Source organism: Syngnathus floridae, chromosome 3 (assembly GCF_059516105.1).
Source record: "Syngnathus floridae isolate MCC-2025c chromosome 3, RoL_Sflo_1.0, whole genome shotgun sequence".
Taxonomy (NCBI): domain Eukaryota; kingdom Metazoa; phylum Chordata; class Actinopteri; order Syngnathiformes; family Syngnathidae; genus Syngnathus; species Syngnathus floridae.
In genome coordinates, this window is record NC_142415.1 from 14,099,444 (window position 1) to 14,122,263 (window position 22,820).

The 22,820-nt window shown below is 40.9% G+C and overlaps 1 protein-coding gene and 1 long non-coding RNA gene across 10 annotated transcripts in view; one reads left to right on the top strand and one right to left on the bottom strand.

Annotated features, from left to right (window-relative positions):
* LOC148400682 (uncharacterized) overlaps positions 1 to 21,664 on the top strand; it is a 154,169-nt gene extending 132,505 nt beyond the window's left edge. The window contains exons 4-5 of one of the 8 annotated variants that reach the window (XR_015857657.1): positions 20,061 to 20,158; positions 21,323 to 21,664. This is a non-coding gene — a long non-coding RNA (uncharacterized LOC148400682). The other 7 variants (XR_015857655.1, XR_015857658.1, XR_015857659.1 and 4 more) reach the window with 7 other exon arrangements.
* The window catches only part of kiaa1549lb (KIAA1549-like b), a 41,625-nt gene continuing 19,430 nt past the window's right edge, over positions 626 to 22,820 (bottom strand). For both annotated transcript variants that reach the window (XM_088371720.1, XM_088371719.1), the window contains exons 4-22: positions 22,700 to 22,815; positions 21,313 to 21,532; positions 20,989 to 21,122; positions 20,666 to 20,834; positions 17,992 to 18,051; positions 17,421 to 17,572; positions 16,686 to 16,857; positions 15,720 to 15,883; positions 14,958 to 14,993; positions 13,263 to 13,453; positions 11,377 to 11,507; positions 10,616 to 10,722; positions 10,008 to 10,216; positions 9,367 to 9,499; positions 7,231 to 7,605; positions 5,729 to 5,823; positions 5,301 to 5,449; positions 5,060 to 5,211; positions 626 to 4,107 (exon numbers count right to left, since the gene is read on the bottom strand). In XM_088371720.1, the coding sequence (XP_088227846.1) occupies positions 3,847 to 4,107; positions 5,060 to 5,211; positions 5,301 to 5,449; positions 5,729 to 5,823; positions 7,231 to 7,605; positions 9,367 to 9,499; positions 10,008 to 10,216; positions 10,616 to 10,722; positions 11,377 to 11,507; positions 13,263 to 13,453; positions 14,958 to 14,993; positions 15,720 to 15,883; positions 16,686 to 16,857; positions 17,421 to 17,572; positions 17,992 to 18,051; positions 20,666 to 20,834; positions 20,989 to 21,122; positions 21,313 to 21,532; positions 22,700 to 22,815 (3,026 nt within the window). In that variant the 3' untranslated portion in view covers positions 626 to 3,846. The remainder of the gene's footprint in view (positions 4,108 to 5,059; positions 5,212 to 5,300; positions 5,450 to 5,728; positions 5,824 to 7,230; positions 7,606 to 9,366; positions 9,500 to 10,007; positions 10,217 to 10,615; positions 10,723 to 11,376; positions 11,508 to 13,262; positions 13,454 to 14,957; positions 14,994 to 15,719; positions 15,884 to 16,685; positions 16,858 to 17,420; positions 17,573 to 17,991; positions 18,052 to 20,665; positions 20,835 to 20,988; positions 21,123 to 21,312; positions 21,533 to 22,699; positions 22,816 to 22,820) is intronic.

Consider the following 22,820-nt stretch of genomic DNA (forward strand, 5'->3'; position numbering starts at 1 on the left):
GCCAGAGTTTGATACCCATGGGTTAGTCTGGGAATTATCTTCGCCAGTTTTTAAAGCTCCCAAACTCACTGTTTTGGCAGTGTGCTTCAGGTCATTATCTTGCTGCATGATGAAGTGCACTCCCTAACAGTTTGATTGCATCTTTCTTAAAATTGGCAGACAGCGTCTTTGTAGACCCCAGAGTTTTTTTTGCTGCTGCTGCTATCATGAGGCTCATCAATGAAAATCCATCCCAGAAGAAGCCATGCAAGGACAAGCCCATGACCTCCACTGTTTCACAGATGAGCTTGTGGGCTTCAGTGTTTGGTATTACTAGCAGACCGTTTCTTTCCAAGGCTTTAACTTCACCATCACTTTAGTAAAGGTGAATCTTTTTCTCATCTTGAACACCTTCCACATCAAATTCATTCAACCATGCCTTAATGGCCTTTGCTTTAGTGCACTGGGGAAGATGAAACAGCCTTCCTCAAACTGTTCCGATAAAGTTGGATGCAGAGAGCTGTCCTAGCTTTCTTATTAAGAATTGAGATGCCATTCTAATCTTGTTCTTACTGAGTATATTAAAACTGAAACCTTTTTCAACCCATAGGGAAATGATGAAAAGAAACACCAGATCACTTGAGTGTTTAGTGAGTCCACCTCTGACACAGTTTAATACCAAGGATTCGTTTCATGAATTACATCAACACTCAGCCTTTAAAGCTTGACCTCAATCACAATACATTTACACAATGATGTGAAAATTTAAAACTGCTCTAGATGATCATAAAGACTAAAGTATATTTTTTATAATGAAGAGCCATCTGCAATCTATTGTTTTACCTTGACCTGTCCTTGCGCTCCGCATTGTGCTAAATCTTTAAAGCTCTACGCTGATGTCTGCTCGAATGTCTGTGATAATTACTTTAAGTGACTTATATTAAAGATAATTGGCCTTCAGAGCAAGACCATAGCCAATTACTGTGCGCTACCTGGGAGGTAAAAAGACACAATGGGAACAATGTCTGTGAGTTCAAGTTAGTCATCATAAAGAAAATGGATACAAGTGTCAAGTCATAACATCCCACTGGAATGTCATTAATAATAAAATACAGAGCATTAGCGGGTACGCAATCATCAATGTGTAAAAATTTAACAAAAGTAGGCTATGCTTTCGACTAACTAAAAGCAGGTTTAAGGTGGCGCAGGTGGTGTAATTCAATTTTGGTGGATTTAATGAAGGCAGCTTTTCTTGCATTTAAAGTTCACTTTCACCTAAAAATGCCATGAAAAGTCTTATTGTCTGTCCAGTGTTTCACTAGTTAGGTGCTATTTTTAACTGCAATTGAGGCGGGCTACAATGTATCATGAACATAAAAAAATCTAAAACCGGAAAAGAAGAAAAGTAATGTTTTGCCATTTAGTGAAAACGGGTTCAATTAGTTTCTTTCCTCATCAAGCATGTGCGAATTATTGGGGGGTGAAATATACGATGTTTATATTATGTTTTGGCATTTTTCACTGTCAGTTAACTTTGTACTGTCGCAATACTGCATGTTCTTAAATGGTCTAATTTCAAACGAACAATTTTTTTTCTGTGAGGACTGAGGATGCACATCATGCTGGTATTGGTTTGTAAGGTGCAATGCTGAATCCTGGTGGACAAATGCTATACTACACGTTCATTGCACACTGCTGATCTGCAAAATAAACATTGTTGCATGATACACATAGACAATGTTGAGAAAATAATACAATATGGCATCAGCATGAGTAAAATTTAATGCAGCATGACTATAAAAAATATGCATTGTACTTTTTCTGATGAGTCACGAATAAGATCCAATCTATGCCTACTGATTATGGGCGGGAGGCAGGGTCAAGGGCGCTGATGACATTTTGGAACTGGGGGGAAGGGAGGGGAGGGGATGGGGACCATCTTTTAAACATATATATAGTTTGAAACTCTCCTTCAAAACCCTCGCCCTACTTTAAAACCTTAACACAAGTTTTTTAACCCTAACACCAGTTTGAAACCCTAACCCTAATTTGAAACCCCACTTTGAAACCCTCACTCCAGTTTAAAATCCTCTTTTAAAACCCTAATCTTAGTGTGAAACCCTAACACTAGTTTGAAATTCTAGATTGAAACCCTAACCTTAGTGTGAAACCCTAATGCTATTTTGAAACCCTAATTTGAAACTCTAATCCAAGTTTGAAAACCTCCTTCGAAACCCTAACCCTATTTCGGAACCCAACAGGTCTCTTTTTTTACCCACATAAACTGTATTCTCTCCACAGGAGGGAGCAAACGCAATCTCAGTTTGACAAAAAGCAGATAAAGGCTGTGATGTATTTCATTTTGCCTCCACCATCATCCATCATCTGGAGGAACCTCCTTGACAGGAGCACGATAGAGAAACCTGTGGAAAGGAAATCACATCAGTATTGTTACAAATAGTGTTCTACAAATGTAATTTCTCTCAATAGAAGTCGGCATGCTTTCTCACCTGGCTGAGTGAAATCTGGTTATAAACTGTGGGAAATGACATTTTCAGGGGGAAAGCAGACACAGACAAAGCTGTTATACTGATAGTTAAAAAAAATGTATTAAGTTTAATCACATAGGCTATTAGTCCTTTCGTTGTTTGTCTCTCCCTCCACTCAATGAGCAGATTAAGTGGAAATTAGGAACTCGGTCATGGAAGACAAGGAGACACAATGTTTTCTGATTGTTTTAGCTCATGTTCATTTACATTTTTGTTCTGCCAAAGAGCACGTAAAACCCTTTAGCCATCTTATTGTTTTTCTGCCATGACTCTGCGTTCATGATGCACACAAATATCACATTGACTATATGTTGTAAAGTTCAAACCTTAAGTGCTGCTCTGGTTCTTATCAGTGGGAAGTTGAATTTGGGGAGCCGACCAATTTATTCATTATTTTCTTGAGCAGAATGTTTGACTACAAAACATTTCTTGAGTGAGAGAAAATGATATATTCAACTGTGAATCGGACATTTTAGGCAAATAGCTTTTCAAAAATTGCAGCTTTCTTCTAACCTCACTGGCAATATAGCCCTGCATGTTACAAGGAGACAATTTCTAGCACCTGGCTGTTTACACAGTGTCCCTGCTATAAACGTCCATGGACTTATTGGCATCCGCTCTCACTTTACAATCCCCAGACAGCAATTCTGCCCTAACAATTGAGTTTAGCATTATCCATGAAGGCTTTTTTCCCAAAATAAAATATGAGGGTCACTTCCACTCAGATGAATTGCTAACAGCGTGCAGTGAATTAACGCATTTTATTCCTCAGCAAAGGGTTTTATAGTGGTCCTAGCCTGATGATTAAAGACAAAAGCAAACATACTGGAATTGTTTAGTCTGATGAGGCAGCTGGTTATGATAGTGTGATGCTTAAAACGGGGGCGACGCTGACGTCACCAAATCTGTTTGATGCCAGCAAATGAGATAAAATATCTTCTTACATGCTTGTATATGCTGCGGTCAACACACAGGCTGTCAGGAATTGTTTGGTACGTTTGGTAAAAACAATGCTTGATATTCTCCTCCTAATACTGTAGTATGTTCGTACTATAGACATATCTACAATGATATGGGTGCAGTCAATTCGGACATCAATTGGAGGAGGTGTGGTTTTCCTCTCCGAAAGAAAACAACAATTGCGTAGCTGCTTTATGCTCGCAGCTGACTGGTGTAAGAAAATAAATCAATCAGTTAATGGATTAACAAGATCTGGTCATTTTACAGTACAAACATCAAAAATCAGTCTGAAAGAGTGCCACTTTCATGAGTCTGTTGTGGGCCAATGCAACATTAACAGGGGAGGGCAGGATCCATACTAGAAGTCAAACATTTCACTCTGCTTCTTTGCCAGCTTGGCCACCTCTTGTCGTATAGCATGTACAAGTGCAGAGGTGGAGAGGTTACTCAGGGGAACGTTGTCCGTGTCCATCCCCTGCTGTAAGCTTTTCTGGGATGCTGTGCTCTGGGTGGCAGGCTGTTGGTCCAGAGCCTGAGTGTACTGTAGGGGAAGTATGGATGAGCTCCCCTGTGGGTAGCGAGGGTGAGGAAAAGCCTCCACATAACCCGGCAAAGGAAGCTGGGGAAGAGAAAAAACAGAAATTGAGTATTGTTGATAATAAAAACCGAAGCCAAACTTAGTTTATTGTTGAGACACATAAAAGCTTATTACCTCAACCAAGCACAAAATGTTATCATTGCCATTCATTGCTTAGTCGGTTGTTTTGGCACTGACAAAAAATCATTTGTAAAAGCTCATTTTGGATGCAAGCAGTTTTCCCATTTCCAGATTAAGGTCGTAAGAGACATCAGGGTACTCGGAAATTGCTTTTTCTAATCATCATTTAATGACAAATTGCTTAATTTCTCCCTACAGTGATGCCTTGAGATACGGGTGACTCGACTTAATGGATTTTTCACAATATGAACCGTCGTTTGGCTGATTTTTGCCTTTGACTTGGGAGCAATAATATGAATTCATCATACAAGCACTGTCACAACTAGCTAATGTTTGACGGATATAATTAGTGAACAATTCATCCAAAAAGAGGCTTCAAGATGTTTATTGCCACTTTCAGTTAAGGTTACTGTCAAACTACACGTGAGACAAAGAGAATTACACTACTGTATTAAATTGTACATGGTGTCATAACTTAACCTTTCAGTCCATTTGGGTTTAATGTTAATACTAAATAGGATCTGTTTTGCAGAGCTTTAAACTTTTCAGCAATGAATTGAATACAAATGGAGCAGCAACACATGTAGACAGCCAATTTAAGAGTTTAAGATTTAAGTGTTTCGTTTTACTTTTATCATTTTGTGAAAAACTACTAACAGTACTCTATTGATGAGCTGAAAAGGGAGTTTAAACTTCTCAATTACATTATATCCATTTGTTTGTCTGTCTCATACTGCCCCCAGGTGGCATAGGTGGGCGCACAAGAAAGAGCAGTATGGCCATTTAAACAATGTGTGTCCTCACTAAGACACACATTGCAAATAAACTAATTCAATGAATTAAAATGTCATACAGAGTCTGTCCACTGATGTGATACATCTTCCGGTTCTGGAGGATAGGACATCCAAGAGGGACTATGGTAGGAGGTGGGTGAGGCGGAGACAAAATAGTCTGAGTAATCCGGCCTGCTGGCTGGGATGGAATAGACGGCTGTTATCGGGTTTCCTGAAGAAAGCGTAGGAGAGAGAAAGAATATGGAGAGTGGAGGGGAGCCGCATCGTTTAAAATGTCACTTTAGTTCACTTTCCACTCACCTGAGTAGTTGGATACAGGCTCCTCTAAAGTGATGGATGGAAGTGCTGCCCGAGAGCTTGGCCCATATGGGTTGTTTTCATGTGGAGTCTGCGTTTCGCTGACAGATGTCTGAGAGCTTCTTCCCTTGGGCCCCAGGTCAGAGATGGAACTGAGTTGGGATTGCAGACGTATACGAAGAATTATACTGAGCAATCACCACTAGAGGGCAGACGCACTCAGTGTGAGTGAGCGATTAGCTCATTAACATTCTCGCCATACCTCACTGCACTAGTTCAACATTAAAATGTATACAGGGCCTGAAATCACACTGGTCACAGTACATTACCTAGAGAATATCAAGTCTCTGCAAATGGATGTGAGGGGGAATTTACGCTGGTTATGCAGCAGACAGCATGTGTACGTTTGAGTGAAACCTAATGAGCATTACCGTCTTAAGGAGGTGCCAGGAGGTGGTCCAGTGCGAGGTGGTAAAGGAGGAGGAGAGCTAATTGCCATTTCAGGCAGCTGGGTGAAGTGAAAGGCCTGCAAGACATAATGAGAAACTCATATCAATATGATATATATATTTTTTGGGCAGCTAAGGGGTGACAAAACTGTTTATCCATTGCACAAAGGGTTATATTTGTTCACTATTTGTTAGCCCGTCTATGGCTTTGTGCTTTTTTTTTGTTAGCATGAATCTAGTCCAACTTTACCAAGGCAAAGCTATGTGTTTTCAACACGTGTAACTTTTGTTTAGTTTGACAGTAAATGTTAACTGGGCGTGGCAATAAACAAGTTCTTTTTTTGAAGAATTGTACTCTATCTGCCAAACTACTGGTGGTTGTTAAGCGAGTAGAGTTAACTGCCAATTTAGAGCGCTCATATCTCTTAGAGTCACTTGTATTTCAAGGTACCATGAGTTGAAAGAAAGAAAGTGCAATGCTTAGGCACATCTTACCCACTATGGAAATTAAGTAGTACAATGCAGACAAATGACATTAGGACCAAGGAACTCGTTGTTGACTTCCGGAAGGGTAACACAAAACACCTGCCGCTGATCATCGACGGTGCTGTGGTGGAGAGGGTGAGCTGCACCAAGTTCCTGGGGGTGCACATCAGTGAGGACCTCTCCTGGTCCGCAAACACTGGCAAAGAAAGCTCAGCGCCGCCTGTACTTCCTGCGGAAGCTCAGGCGTGCATGTGCTCCTCAGGCAGTCCTGTCTACATTCTACCGTGGCACCATTGAGAGCGTCCTCACCAGTTGCATCGCTGTCTGGGGTGGTAGTTGCACTGAACAGAACTTGAAGGCCCTGCAGCGCATAGTGAATATGGCTGGTAAGATTATTGGTGCTTCGCTCCCCTCCCTGAAGGACATTTACACAGGGCCGCGATTGCGGGTGATGTGAGTCACCCGGCTCACTCTTTGTTTGACCTTCTGCCCTCTGGGAGGAGGTACAGGAGCCTGCGCTCCCGCACCACCAGACTCGCCAACAGCTTCTTTTTCCAGGCTGTTAGGACCCTGAACTCACTACCCCCTTCTGCGTAGCGTGCGGCACTGTTGCGCTATTTTCTGGAATGTCTGCTATACGCTCACTTGCTCCTTTTTGCTCCTCTTATTTATTTATTTGTTGTGTTATTTATTCATTATTTATTCAGCACGCTGTTGTTTACTTGTTTACTTGATTGTCTATTGTGGGCCATGTCTTGTCACCGTGGGATAGCGGGGAACGAAATTTCGGTTTCTTTGTGTGTCTTTGGCATGTGGAGAAATTGACAATATAGCTGACTTTGACTTTTTTGACTTTGACTTTTTTGACTTTTTTGACTTTAAGATTATGATTAATTTTTTCATACACTGTGGGCCACTGAAAAACAAAGTGTGGGCCACAAACGGCTCCCAGGCCATACTTTGGATATCACGGCATAATATTATTTCATCGTACGTACTGGCTTGGGCAAACTGCACTGGTACACGTCTGCGCCGTAAGATGGACTCCACTGCAGTCCTCCACGACCACAGCTTATGGTGCCCGGGGCACTGGTTACCACATCTGTATAGGGAAGGGAAGCTGGAATGCCGCTGTATTGATCGGGAGGTGGGCGGTGGTGATGGGAGTGCCTCCCGGATGTTGAGTGCCCCCCCGAGGCCAGGCTGAATGCCTCCTCCAGGAGCAGGTGCATCTGCTGCCGCACTTCATCAATGGATGGCTGTGAGCTCAGGGTAGACGTCTGTGACTGGCCTTTCAGACTGCGGCCGTACACGAAGTCCCTCTGATCCGTTAAATGGTCGACGTTTGTTTCTTCAATCAACTCGGGCTCGGTCTGGAATAAACACGCAGTGTGACGACATGTGAAAATCAATCAAATTCAACTATTAATTTACTAAATCACTAGGTAAGGGTTACATGAATAAATACTTCATTGTACTATAGATTCAAGAACAACCCTCAGCTTTTCAATCTGGATCCAATGTTATTTTTCTCCTCAATATCAGTCATTGCCATTCGAAACCACTCCATAAGTTTGACAGTTGTCACGTTCAAAACCTTCAAAACCATCGCCCTGGCCTGACTATTTGGTGACAAATGAAAGCGAGTTGAGGCTGCCCTACATCTTGTGCAAATAAAATGTTGCCATGGGATACCCGCCGTAGTGCACCTCATAAATCAGTCCCCCCTGCAACATGAAGAGAGAGAAACATCTGCAGTAACGGGGCTTGCAGCCACAATGGCCACATTGTAATCAACAAGCCAGGAAATTTGGCGGGGGGAAGCGTTTGGGGGTGCAGGGCTGTGTAGGTTTAAAAAAAAAAAAAAAAAAGCATGTGAGCGATGACTTTGATACACAACAAAAGAAAACACAATTTGGAGGTCAGCATTTTTAAATGGTTTTTGGAGCTTTTCTTCTTTAATCCAAGTCTTATTTGTCATAGCTTTGCGGTATAATGCACAAAATCAGTGTGAATGGAAGACAGTAAAATGAATCATATACGTACACTTTGATATGAATAGCACTGTACCTCCATTTTGCTTTATCACACTATTAAGTAAGCTTATGTCATAACATATTTAGATTCCAAAGCTGAACAAAATGCAAAGGGGGTGGAAAGGTAGAGGGAAGCAATGGCATTTAAGTCACCGATATGACTGCTTATGATTTACAAAAGAACAGCTCACAGTAAAAACACCACGGGAAGAGTCTGCCCTATTACACGAGGGAGCTAGGAACCATAATTGAACCATAAAAGATGGCAGCACGGAGCAGTCAGACGGATATGCATTATATATCAAGACCTTATAAATGTTCATCTGGCATTATAAATGAATCAACTGTCTTCTAGCAGCTTGTAGGTGCACACAGTGACCACACCTGAGTACGGCGGAGTACTGAGTTCTAGCTTGTAGTGTTTAATAGGCCAAGAAGACACAGATTTAGCAGTAGCACCAACATGTCACATCTTAAAAGCTTTGGTTTTGGGTTTTTTCCCCATGCATGTGACTGGATTAAAAAAAAGGGTAACAATTCAAGCCTATTACAAAACAGTATGATAACAAATACAGTACTATAAGTAGTTTGCATGCTTCTTAAATTAATTGAAGAGTCTAAATTACTCATAGGAGTGAATGTGAGTGCTATTTTGTATGGCAATACAGCTGAAATGTCCATTTACAAGTATGCACATTTATTCTCTTAATTAAGACCCTTCGGTAGTAGAATGATCAGGTTGCACTAGTGGCATGATGCTGTCTTAAAAGTGACATTTTGTCCTCCATGATTTTATGACATTTGCGCACTACTTGAATGTCTAAAGAGAAGAAGAAGAAAAAAATAAATCACTAGTGTGGCAAAACTGTTCGCTTCTTGACAACAGCATGTCCTTAGTGTAAAATGTTTAAGAACCACTGAAGTAATAGAAGCCATCAAAGCATTATTTCATACTTATTACATACAATTTGCTATGACGTGGTATTTTTCTCTCTTTGTAACGGATTTATGTTCATTACGAGATGACATGACATTCAGAGGATGTAATGGATCCCTTATATGGTGTTAGAGTCGCTTTCGATTAGGTATGGGACTTACATCATAGCCGCTGTTCCGGATGCCTTTCCTGGGTCTTTCCCTCATCACGAGCAAATCCATCTCAGTTCCTCCGGGACTTGGACTGTTCAGACTCTGTCTGCTGCGATATGATGTCTTCCCTACCTGATTGTGCCTGTAGGATACATTGGAAAAATAAAGTGGATAATAGCTGCAGCAAAAAGATAATCCATGTATTTAGAGTTTTGGGGGATTATTACTACACACAGATTCTACAGTTTCTGTATTCAAAATTTGGGCAACACAGCCGTTAAACACAGCTTGAGTATATTTGGAACAGCCTAGCGGTGAAGCGGGCCCATTCAGAGCAAATCAATTAAAAGCCATTCATTTGTTTTAGTGTCCCTTGAGCGTGACAGGAGATTTTATGATGCTAGAAAACATAAATAGGATGGGGTAGAGTATGATTAAATTGCGGTTATGTGGATTTCACTGAAGGATTGCCCACATTAAAAATGATAGTAAAGTAGATTTAATACACTAGTTAATTAAAGTTTACTTTTTTGGGGGAGGGGGGGTCTGTGAGTGTGACACAGGATATCTGCTTCTTTGTTTCAAAATTTGCAAATTGCAAATTCATCCTTCTGTGCAAAATATCCATTCATGTTTGCGGTCTTTCTCACCTCACTTGTGACTTGACAAAGGTGGCATTTCGCTCCTCCTCAAGCTCCGCCTTCTTGTGGCCGTGCCGCTGTCTTTGCGAAAGGGCTTGGCTGCTGTAACTGCTGCCGTCCATGGGAGGAATGTCATAATAGCCCTTCTTCTTGGCCTTGATTCTCAGCTTATTCCTGTATTGTTCCATGTCCGACCGCTGCTTGAGGGCTAAATTCACCTATGAGCAGAATAAAACCGGACAAGTCAGATAAATTCATTTTCACTCAGTTCATGTCATATAGATGAGCACTCTGTGTAAAGAACTCCGTGTAGGCTTAAAATTTTGCACCAATTAAATCAATAACCGAAGTGGTTGTTGTTAAAATAATTGGACTGGACAGTTGTAATGTTTATCTGAACTTGCTAACAAGAATGTTCAAACAAACAGCAGATGACGATGGCACGTCAATATGTACATTCAAGTCAGGTGAATTCAAAAGTCTAATTTGTCTAGAAGTGAGAAGGTGTCAAGTGACAAAAGTAACAAAAAAAAATAATGTTCACAATAAAAACATACCTTTATTGACATAAATGACAAATCCCGCTCATTAAGTTTGCATTTATGTAAATTAATTACCTCTCCGTTAAGCATGGATGAGTCACGGTGTTGCGAGTAGTTGAGCTGAGCCGTCATAGGCTTTATCGAAATAAGCTGCAGGGAGCCAGAGGAAGTGTCATAAGGATCTGAAGAACAGAGAAGAAATTCATTCACAAGGCAACTACAATAACTGATTAGTATTTTGTCAATCACAGAGAACTTCAAAACAGCCAGCAAATTAAATTTCTGCCCCTGCTTGTGATAGACAAGCAATTGAGGCAAAATGGAGTACGCTTGGCGGCAACCAGCAGACGTGCTGTTTATTCAGGCTCAACAACTCTGCTGTCTAAAGCAGTACAGTATTTCCTAACCTTCAATGAGCCAAGGCATCAGGATACTTTTCAATAGAAAAATCACAGCACCAAACCAAAATGATACAAAAAGCATCTCAGTTCACAAATTGACCTTCTGTGTATCTAATCTAGGCCTATTTAGATCTAAGTGGTCATGGTGCAGGTGTGTTTATTGCATCTCAATGGGCTTCTTTTACAGCAGCCTCTAGTGAGCATTATTAATGTGTGCAAAAACATCATGTTCATCTCTGTATACAACTGACTGGTAACATTTCTACTTTCATAAATACAGAGAGAAAATAGTTCTCTGCTGCAGTGTACCTTTGCATGTAGAGTTCAAACCAGGATGTGATTGTCTCATGACCACATGACCTTGTCAAAGGAAGCATGAATGATTTTGTATTTACAACCCCCACCTCCGCTGCCGTGTGTGCGTATGACGCTCACCGTCTCTCTTGCGCGTCTCCTCCTTTGTCGTTTTCTGCTGCGCTGTGACTTTCGGCGCCGCCAAGCCCCGGACGGAATTCCGCAGCTCTGATTCGCTGCTGATGACGGAACCGTCCTCACTCAACAACTTGCTGCAAGTAACCATAGCAACAGGAGAGGCGATGAGCTCTCAGAAAAGCCGGGCTCGCAGCCAGGTTATGTCACGCTTTCACTTTAACAGTCCCACCTTTGGAAACATGAATTATGATGGCAATTGTTTGTTAAACATAGACTTGAGTAAGACTACCTTCAATCTAACTACGTTTGGATTAGAGTGAAAGGATAGAGCACTGAACTAGTAATTAATGTTAAATCAAGCAGCAAGCTTAGATGCTTATCAATGAATAATATTCTACATGGGCGTGTCTGCTACATTTAAAAGGATGAAGTAATTTTGCCAGTAATCAGACAATCACTGGCTCTGTCCGCATGGTGTTAAAGGGCCTTTAAACGCTGCATTGAGGCTGGAATTAGAGGCGCGCCGACAGTGACATCAAAGCACCGCAGTCCATCCCTCATTTGTCTGCTAAGAATGATAACAGCGAAGAGAGAGACAGAGGAACAGAGGATGCCCCCCCCCCCTGCTCCCGTTGAAGCGGCGCAGCATGGCCTCAACAAAGACGTGCACTGTGTGATAACTACTAGAGACGTAGAGAATACATTTACATTGGCTGCATGAGGGGGAGAAGTTAGGTTAAAGGATGTGTGGAATCGTGACTAATGGGATCAAGGCAATGGTAGGATGAAAAATCTTTCCTTTAGGGAAGAGGAAGCTTACTGTAGATAACGGTGACTGCATTTGGCATAGGAGAGGAAAGACATTATCTAAGTTTAAATGATTGGTCAAAATTAAGCCTTCTTAATTTCTCTTATGATATTGCACATTTCCTTCAAATCAAATCAAAATGAGTAATGGCAGAATATCCACCTGCAGAAAATGAAAAAAAAATCCACCACTTGACTGCAGACAAAATGATATAGCACTTGCAAAGAGAAGCAAAGTGAAGAAGCAATTTAGGATTGAGTGGAGAAGTTGCAAGTTTTTTGTCAGACGTGGAGGGACATCCGGCAACCGAGAGGATTCAGTGGTGATGCATAATAAGTGACATTTTTAGGGTAGGTTTATTACCTCATTTTATTTTTAGGTTGCCCCAATAACTAAAAACTGGTCATTAGTTTTATAGTAACTTGCCGTTGCGAATAAGTCATGCTACCAACCATCATAGCAGCTGTGGCGAACGTAAAATAAAATTAAATTATAATTAATTATAATTATAATTGCACATGTAACAGGGGTATTAGTAATTGACATTGATCAGTCCCTGCGTATAAGTCTTAGTAATAGTTCCAGATTCCTTGTGTCCCAGATCGGCACAGAATAAGCAAGGGAAACGAATGCATGGATGCTCCAATTAGGATTGAAATATGAAGGTAAAGCCAAAGTGTGTCTGACTTGTGATTGACGACAGCGAGTCATCTTGACGTCAAAAACACAACCAGCCTCCGCCTTGACTTTTCCGTCACATAGATTTAAGTTTAAGCTTATTATCCAGCTCTGAAATTGAATCCAGACTTTGAGGCTTTGAGAGATCCTGCCCTTTTTTGTGGTTGCATTAAGCAATCAGTCATGATTTAACAAGACAATTCATTTCCAGAACAGCATTTTTTGCTATCAAATACGTGTAATGATCAATTTGACTTGGCAACAGAATGATCTCTGCTCACGCATGTGTGTTCGTCAACATTATGGCAGTCGGAGGGCACGCTTTAAGTTTTCTGAATTGGCTGGGTGGGCATGCTGCAGGTTTTCATTTTGATCCAGCTCATTTGTATGGAGGTGAAAATACCTTTTGTGTTTGTGACTGGTGACACTCCCCTTGTTGACTGTGCCCTCATGTTTCAAGGTCTTCTCCAGTGAGAGTGGCGCATCCCGAATTTTCAGGGACAACATCAAAGTATCTTGACCAGCTGGTAGGGTCTCCTCGTCGCCTCCCTGCTGCCCCAAATGCTGCTTGGCATAGTCAAACCCTTGAACCGGCTGAGAGGAAAAAGAATGGAAAAAAAGTTTACAATTGACAATATCAAACTGTGAATGTATTTTGGATTAAGATAATAGCATCAAATCATTTAGCTCAACTGTTTAATTTGAGAAAATCTGTAACAGCACAAACTAGTGCTATTAGCATTTAGCGTGTATATTTACATATACTATATAGGCATGGTTTCTTTTGCTTATGGATTTGTCTCGTGGTTACAAACTATATGTTAATCTGTCAATATTAACTAATAATATTAAGTTTGTGTTAGGCTTAGGCTTGCTTTTGCTGTGCTGAGGCTTAGGGTTAGGCTTGCTCTTGCTGTGGTTAGGGTTAGGGTTTGTGTTAGGCTTAGGCTTGCTTTTACTGTGCTGAGGCTTAGGGTTAGGCTTGCTCTTGCTGTGGTTAGGGTTAGGGTTAGGGTTTGTGTTAGGCTTAGGCTTGCTTTTGCTGTGCTGAGGCTTAGGGTTAGGCTTGCTCTTGTATACACTACTAAAAAAATAGGGTTTAAATTTGTAGGTTAATTAATATATGTCTAGTTTATTGGGTTTGGGGGAAGGAAGGAATTATTTAGGGTAATTAAAATATTCCAAAAGTAGATAAACTATTAAAGGCATTCAGACGAATGCCATGAACTCTGATTGCCAAAAATAGCTGTAAATAAATATTGCTTGTATTTCTAGAGAAATCAGGGGGAAAATCAACTCTGTTTACCCCGCTGCGGTCCCTTCAACTGAAGAATATAAATTGATTTAACTGCAGCCCTTTTCATCTTCTTCCAACTTTGTGTCCAATAAACACTCACAGAAGGTGGTGATGAGATTGGCAAGTTTTCATAAAAATATAATGATGGATTTAAACATTCAAATACACTAGAATATAGAAGTCACTGAATGTTTATCCATGTCTAATATTCAGTTCACTTGACATGAATTACTAGTGCAGTAACATATGCACCGATCACGCCTGTCAGAATAAAACAATCACCATTTTTACTGGGAGGGAAATCACTTTGTGGGTATTTTTACATGCAAAGATCGCAGAGGGATCGATTGTGTACCGTAATAACTGTGGATTACAGATGGTAGCGTAAGAGTTTTATTAGTACCAATAAAGCAGCGGAATGTGCTGAGGGTGTCATTTTTTGTTTTCATTCATCGACGCTGATCCATTCGGGTGAAGAGAAGCCTGACTCAGCAAAAATAACGGTTCGCACAAGGTGCTCAGTGGAGTTTGAGCGGGATATATCGACGCCCTGCCTCTTTGCAATCTTGTAAGTTCACACACTTGTGCTTCATAAACACTTTGTAAAAGATGGCTGGATCTGCCAAGCAACATCTGGAGACTGCTTGAAGCCAATTGTCTTTCATCCAAGAGAATCCCATTGTAAAAAGCCTTATAGCTCCAGTGGGCTGCTGGTATGTTAGTTTTCAGCAGCACGCCACAATCCACAGCAGTGGAGCTCGTTCCATATTTGGCACCATGCAAAAACACAAATTGTTGTACCTGGTGATAGTAGTTGACGTCCCTCCGGTAGGCCATCTGAAAGTGAGGTAAATTGTTTTAAAGGAACATTGTGGTAGCTACAGACATCTCATTTTAATCAAGGAAGAATAAATGAAAGGTGGATGATTGATTGGATGGAAGAATAGATGGTGGGATGAATGAAAGCCATATAAATCTAGAGATCAATCATACTTTGATGTTGTAACGATCCCGCTTTTATTTATCATCTCAATTTATCAAGTTTCTTGATGTCATTGAGCAATTTATTCCATCCATCCATTTTCTATTTCATTTAGGGAGCTGAAGCGTACCTCAACTGACTTTGCATGAAAGGCTGACAAGTTGCCAGTCAATCATAGGACACATACACAATAGATATAAACTACACATGCAAATGAACCCAGGCTCCACAAAGTCACACAAATGAACTATACGTCAGTGACTTCATTCCTGGTATGAACTAACTCCATTAAATAATACGAAGAGAGTGTTGTAAAATACACAAGCACCAAAAATGCCACTCATACAACAACTAATAGCAATTAGTTATATCTATGATGTTGCCATTCAACATTTGGAATCACAACCGAACTGGTTGCAGATGGTCAGTAAACCATGAAAACTAGTTGCAAAACGATGCCACTGAATTGTTAATGGGTTTTTGGCCATGTGGTTTGGTGTGCAGTTGGCTCAAGAAAGAAATAACGAATGCATGGTGCATGGAAAGGATCCAATTCAACATATGGATTCATCTTCACTTGCCTTTGCTCGTGGATTGAGGTTTCCGATTGCATCCGCTTTGTAGTCCTTTTTGTTTCTTCTGCACAGCACAGCTGTGATTACGAGGATGATGAGTGTCACAACAGCAATGGGCGCCAACACTGCAGCGATGATCCAAAGGTTATTTGGAGGGTTCTTGACCACAGCTGAGGAATGTAAAATATCATCATTGCCATCATCCTTATCACCAATCATGTTTTTGGAGAGTTCTGAAATGATTGGCTCAGCGTTATATTAATGTCAAATGTTGAATCGCATGGTTTGCGTGTTCTCTGCAACTTGTTTAAAAGACACACGGCAGCTTGAAAGAAATCTTGAGATCCAAAAGGCTCTATGTTGAGGGCTTGGATATGGTGCCAGCTGTTAGTTTGTATAAATAGTCTCAGCGTCATTTAGATAAAAGTAGTACTATGTGGCACCCTAGTGCTAAGAAACCACAGAGGTTTAGGAGCTTAATTGAGACAAAACAAGTCCTCTGCTGTCTTCTTTTGGCATCTATAGGCAATTATAACCCTTTTTATGGTGTCACAGATATTCGCTTTTCACAGCAGGGATGAGTGAAATGTGGGGTTTCACAATTCTGGACCTAACTAATTATGTTATTCTTGAATGCATAAAAAATAAAAAGAACCCATTGACTATCCTACTAAAGTATGCAGATGTGGCCATTATACCTATGCTAAAACTCTCCACATTTAGCTCAACCTAATGTCAAGTCTATTATGGGCAACATGCTACTGTATGAGAGAACGCTATCAACTGTTTACTGCCTTGACCGTCTCCCTTGTTCTGTTCACCAGGCACGAGCAGCTCTGCAGCCTGGGCAAACAATATCCTGCAGGCAGCCTTTCTGAGAGATTATAGAACACAAAGCTTCCAAAAGCTCTGCTTTCTGAACCCGCTATGTGGTTTGAGGTTGTCAAGCGCTTAAAGGATGCTGTTGCTTACGTTCTGCTTGCAGCTGAACAAAGTAGCCCAGGGTGAGCGCCATGGTCTGAGAATCCACCGTGTTGAGGACCTTGGCAGCTGATGCTCCCGCTAAAGGAATGCCATTGTGCTGAACATAGTAGGTCATCTCTGCTGGATTCTTCAATCCGGGCACTCTTCTGAGACTCACCATCTGACCAGCCCAAACAGAAGACCATTGAGACAATATCATGTGCTTGTGTCTTCTCATTTAGGCAAAGAAATACACAACAATGAATGCTTGTTTTGATGAGCATTGTCACAGGCAAGCTAAAGCCTATCCAGCTAATCCCAAACTCTTGGTCTTGTCTTGCTTTTGATGAGTTCTGGTCTTGGGCAAGCTAGGGTCTCAAATAGTGCTGCAGTCGTCAGTATAACAAACCAAAGAGCAAACAGCAGTGCTGTAAGTCATTCGTTTACTATCAAGCACTACTCTGGCTGATCATGCTCCAGAAATGGAAACGTGTCAATAGCTAGGAGAACCATCCCAAGCTGAGTGGTTGCCATGCATTGGAGAGGAAACACAGCAGGTGTCAACTAACCTAACATGAGATTTTGAAACAACATCCAAATCTGACCCATCATGCTGTGAGCCAAACATTCTCACTGCGTGCTATAAATTCATGTGAGGCACTCAGTAGCATCTATTATATATGATTCTTTCTTTCAGAGCAACTGAGAGCTGGTAATCCCCGTGGACGGCTATCTCTATCATACCTGGACAGTGTAGCTGCCGACAGCGGTAGCTCGTTTGAAGCGAGTGCCCTGCTGGCCTGCCAGCACAAACAACTCGGCAAGCCTCTGCTCCATCAGACTGGCAAAGCTTTGGTACAGTTCAGCCAGGCTGGCGTTATCCACATCCTGGATTACTGTGAAGGGGGACGACACATGAGAGAGCCCCAGCGGGTTGTTAGAAATCTGACACAGAGGCGAAATTAGACAGAGAATATGTTTGCAAAGGTTGGGTATTGAAATGATTTTGATTTGAACTAGAATCAGGACGTGAGCCTCCCTAACTATTAGCTATACTTTCACTCACTGAATTGCCTTGTGTAATTTAAGGTTGTTGCAATTTATTCAGGGTCACAAGACCATAGTTCTAACATTATCTTGTTGAGTCAGGGATATAATTGTTTAATTTAGGATTTTTCATAATAGTTATTTGGTATTTCCTTTTGGCTTTTATATTTGATCTTCAGTTAGTTTGCAACAAGTGAGGCTGGCTTCCACACACAACTGTAAAGGGCAAAAAAAAAAAAAGACTTTATTAATGAATTCATACTCTTACCTGTGATAACCCAAAAGTCTCGGGTGGCAATAGAGGTGTTTAGGTTGTGATATTCCAATGCTGAAAATATAAACAAAAAATCATTGTTTTTAAATCAACTGAATGAAATCCAAAGAATAATCTTTTTGAATTTATTGTTTTGTGTAAAGAATGTGTAAATTATTGTTTTCCCAAGTAATAATCTTACAAATTTACAGATAAATCAGTAAATCTGGCTGAAGAAAATTTCAAACTGCTTGTCAACAAATTGCTTTGTTGTTTCATTCACCATCCAGTTGTTTTTGGAAGCCATGCAGGGACAAATGCAATGACTTGTTAATGAAAATCAATCACATTGTTCTCACATCAACATTTGTTCTACAAGCGATGTTCCGTGTGATCTGAAGATTCAATCATTGTAATCTGTTTATGGGGTGTAAAATATCTGATTTAGTGTGATACAAATCTGAGCTGGATGCATATCAGACAAACACAGAAGCAGGGGGAGCGCTCTGCTGCCTAAGCTCCGGTCCATGCTGTGTTCTTTTTACATCTATTTCCTGCTTGATTAAGTTCCCTGTGCTGTGGGCTACTGCAGTATTTGCAGTGAAACTGCATTGCCGGTCTGTGAGAGCAGACTCTTGTTCACGACAGCAGTTAAGCAACAGCAGATCCAGCAAATGCACCTTTTAAAGCATACAGATGCCTCCTATTCAAAAATTCCATCTAATTGAAATTGCTGTGGTACAAAATTTCATCACAACACTTGCAGAATCACATCAATAGGAGGTTAATTATAGGTCAAAGCAATGTCAGCAGATGCTTTTGTTTCAGATTTAGGAATGCGAGGTAGGCAGTTTATACCTTCTCAGGGCTATTAATTATTGGCTCCTGTCAGTTTATTTTAATGGAAGGCAGGTCTTGTAAACCCCCAAATACGAGCTTCGGGATGTTGCAGGAAGAGCTTTGAAATTTGAGCCTGGATGATACTAATTCCACTACAATTTTCCTGCATAAAATAAATAGCAACACGCCTTATTATCATTTTTGTAAACGAAAAGCATCAGAGTGGCAGAACACGAATGACTAACGCTGACCCGACCTGAAAACGATGACTAAACCTGTTGTGTTTGGAGTTGCGCCAGTTGACTTATTGCCACCCAGAAGTATGTGTGACGAATCTTGTACAAGGTGGTGGATCTATTGTTTTGACTCAAAATAGACTTTTCGCCTGCGATGTAAAGTGAAGTGGGAGTAAAGCGGCTGAGAGCAGCATCAAGCCCACACGAGGCACGACAGAACCAGTGGTGCATTCGGTGTTGTAAACAGGCACGGCGGGACATTGCTATGTGTTTTCATGCAGTCCAAGCCAAGTCCAAAAGCAGTGGGAGAATCCCCTGCTGTTAATTATTTCCGGTACAAATTGACTGGAGGAGAGAGTCATACATCCTGTGAGCAGCAGTGACATCACTGAAGAACAAGATGGAAAAACAAACATCCCCTCCTTTGCAGTTTTGCCTCATTGTGATCATTTTGATGCTTTTCTTACACTTTCCATCTTGGCACTAAAGCTGTTTGGAGGCAACTTTACTCCCTAGTGTCATTTTAATGAAAGCTTAATTCAATGCTCATAAACAGCAGCCAGCTACATAGTCACGCTCGGCGTAAACAAAACTGTCAAATGTCAATAAATGAGTCACAGTAATGCTTGTAGCATAGTGGAAATTCAATTTCAAAAATGCATTAAAGGCGTCTTGTTCCATTCAAATGTCTTCTCTAAACGTATTAAAAACGCAACCATGATTTCTAGCGAGAAGATCCTGATTCATAAATCATTTGAGACTACTTACGAGGAACGAGATCAAAGCATTTCAGCAAAATCATTGCTGAGGTTGCCGATAAGCCTGGAATTGTTTTGTTGGTTGACACAATTTGACTTGCGGCAGTCATAACCACAAAATCTTGGCTTTTTTTTGGCACATTATTCCAAATCGACATCCCTGTAGCTGCATAGAGCAGTTTGCGGTAAATTTCAATATCCTCTGTATGAAATAAATGCAAAACAATACAACTTGTGCGCTTTTTTACAGCCTTTCAGTGTATCCCCCTCAGGCGATGCCATTTGTGTGACACCAATCTACTCTATTGCAACACAGAGAAGTAAGAGCATGTCAGCCCAGCTTTGCAAGTATGAATTTTATAGATGATCTCATTGTTATTACAAAATGAACTAAATGACTTCCTCTCTGGGCTTGAAAATTTTGTTTCAAATTGTTTCTTATTAGACAGTAGAATGTTGTGTTTGACTCAAAGCAGTTGAAGCTGCATATGGAATGAGAACAGACGGCAAACTGGGTCTCTACGGGAATGCAGTTTAGGCTCATGCTGATTCCCAGTCATCATTGCTGTGTTTCTCCTTTAACTACAGCTAAAACATAAATGGAGAATTTGACTTGCAAATGAGGCTGAGATGAAACAAGTACAGTTAATTGTTTTGTTTTTTTTAGCTATCGTAACTCTGCAAGGTTGAATCACGGGAGGGTATATCACCTCGTATTAAACAACGGTCCACAAAAAAAATGAACAACCAGCATGCTTTGTTACACACAGGTTAAAAGGTCATTGTAGACATCAATTTGAAGAATGAGCCGTTAAATTGCATTTGATGTACTTCACGGGCCAAGTTGTGACTTACGTTCAGCAACAATAAGTGGGGGGTAGAAGAGGAAGTAGCCCACCAACTCAGAGGACAGCTGACCAAGGAGGTTTGAAGCAGTGGTGCCATTAAGGAAGACAGTCCCATTTTTCACACTGTAAACCAATGACACAGCAGAAGAGCTTGCAGCCTGGGAGACAGTCAGCATCTGGGCACAGGCAAATTAAGAAAACAGGAAACAGAAAATTACATTGCAGGAAAAGTATCAAAAAGCAAGAAAGCATTTTTGGGGGGAGAATAAATATATATTCCATGGATTTTGTTTCTCACATCGCAAATGGAAAGGCTTATCGTTTCATCACCTGCACAGACAGTTTGCTGTTGACACTGAGCACTTTGGCATGTGCTTCAGAAAAAACCTTCTGCAACCTCTCTTCCATCATTTGGTAAAACTGGCAGGAGCGTGGATCATCAGCAGCTCCCACAAACTGCAGAACTGAAGAAGAGGAGAAGCCATTTGCCTTCATTTTTTAATTGAACACAATCTGACTCTGCACTGTCCTTTCATCCAACAAACTTTGACATATTTATTGTTTTTCACATTGAATAATTGAATTCTGGTGGAGACTCATATACAAAAATGAAAAAAGTTTTAAGCTGATCTTATTTTCTTCTTTCATCCTGACCTGTTTTAAGCTGGAAGCCAGAAGCCGGGCTGGTTCTCCACATTGCAACAGGAATGGGGAGTGCTGTAACCATGGGGAGATACTGGCGCAGGTCTGCAATCAGCTTATCACGACCATATGCATCCAAGCCCGAAAGCACCATGGAGGGGACGTAAACCATGTCTCTTCCCGTCACATGATAAGCCACCGTCATGTTGGGTGAACCAAATACAGTCTCCACCTAAAAACAATATGATATAATATGTATGGCTTCATGGAATAAATTGTTAAAATTCAAATTTCCCCTCCAGCTAAAAATAATTGTTCAAGATACATACATTAAAATTGACCTGGTTGATCATTTTCATTTAATAGTTCAGAACTTGTTTGCCATTATCAGTGTCAGATCTGCATGATTGCTGACCTCTCAACCTTGTATACGCCTTAATTAAACACACGGGCAGCAGCTTGGATCCCATCAAATGAGAGCGCAGCGCTACTAAAAGAAGCCCAGGGATCCCGTGTTGAAATGGGCGATGGGAGACTAGTGAGGCAAGACACTTTGTGAGCTTCAAGGAGACATGGCCGAGTACTGACCTTCAGGTAGGAAGCTTTAAATGAAACTATAAGAGATTTATTCAGCTATATGTTTGTTATTGTTGCTGTGATATAGAAGTGGACTCTTTTATAGAAGGTGTTATAATTACCTCATTTAGTGAAATGGGGAAAAAAGCTCTCCGTGTGACGTAGTGCACGTACAATACTGAAAATATCGACCATATTTTTCAATTCCCCAATCAGAATACTTGTCAGCTTGATGATTGCTGCAGTCCTCATTTAGACACTGCACCTCTCCATCCTGTGCCTTCTGGGATGCACTCAACCTCATTTCTATATCAGTCCTCTCATGGCAAGCACGAGGGTCCTTGGTCTAAATGTTCAATTTACTTTGAGTTAATTAACTTTCAAATGTGTGTCAAGGGAAACAACAGAAAGTGTTGACAAATGCTGAGAAGTCCTTAGCAGAGGAAGGTTCACAGGCAGTTCATGGAAAGATAGATGACGAGGAGGGTTGGGCATCAAGACTCGATTTGAACCGGAAAGATTTGCTTCATAGAATTCCCGATTCCCCACATTGTCTGAATGGGAAGATCATTTTCCTCAATAGGAACAGTTTTAGAGTTCACTCTACCTGCCTCTCATCAGGACTAGGATACCAAATTAGTATTCTGTTCTGTTAATCGATGATAACAATGAAATGCATTGCAAATAATAATCTAAGAATGACAGCTAACATCATGCCCTCCATTAACAGAGTTACCACTAACATATATACACTTTTATATTTTATTTTACTCCACACACTGACTATAGTAACCACATCTATAGCAGTAAGTAATAATCGGACCTGTGCTTGGGCTGAGCTATCATTCAGAGCTTTCCGGAGGCCTTGACTGAGTCCCCGGCGCAGATTCTGCCTTTGGATGCTGTCCAGTCTGTTCCTCCTTACATAGATTGACACAACTATG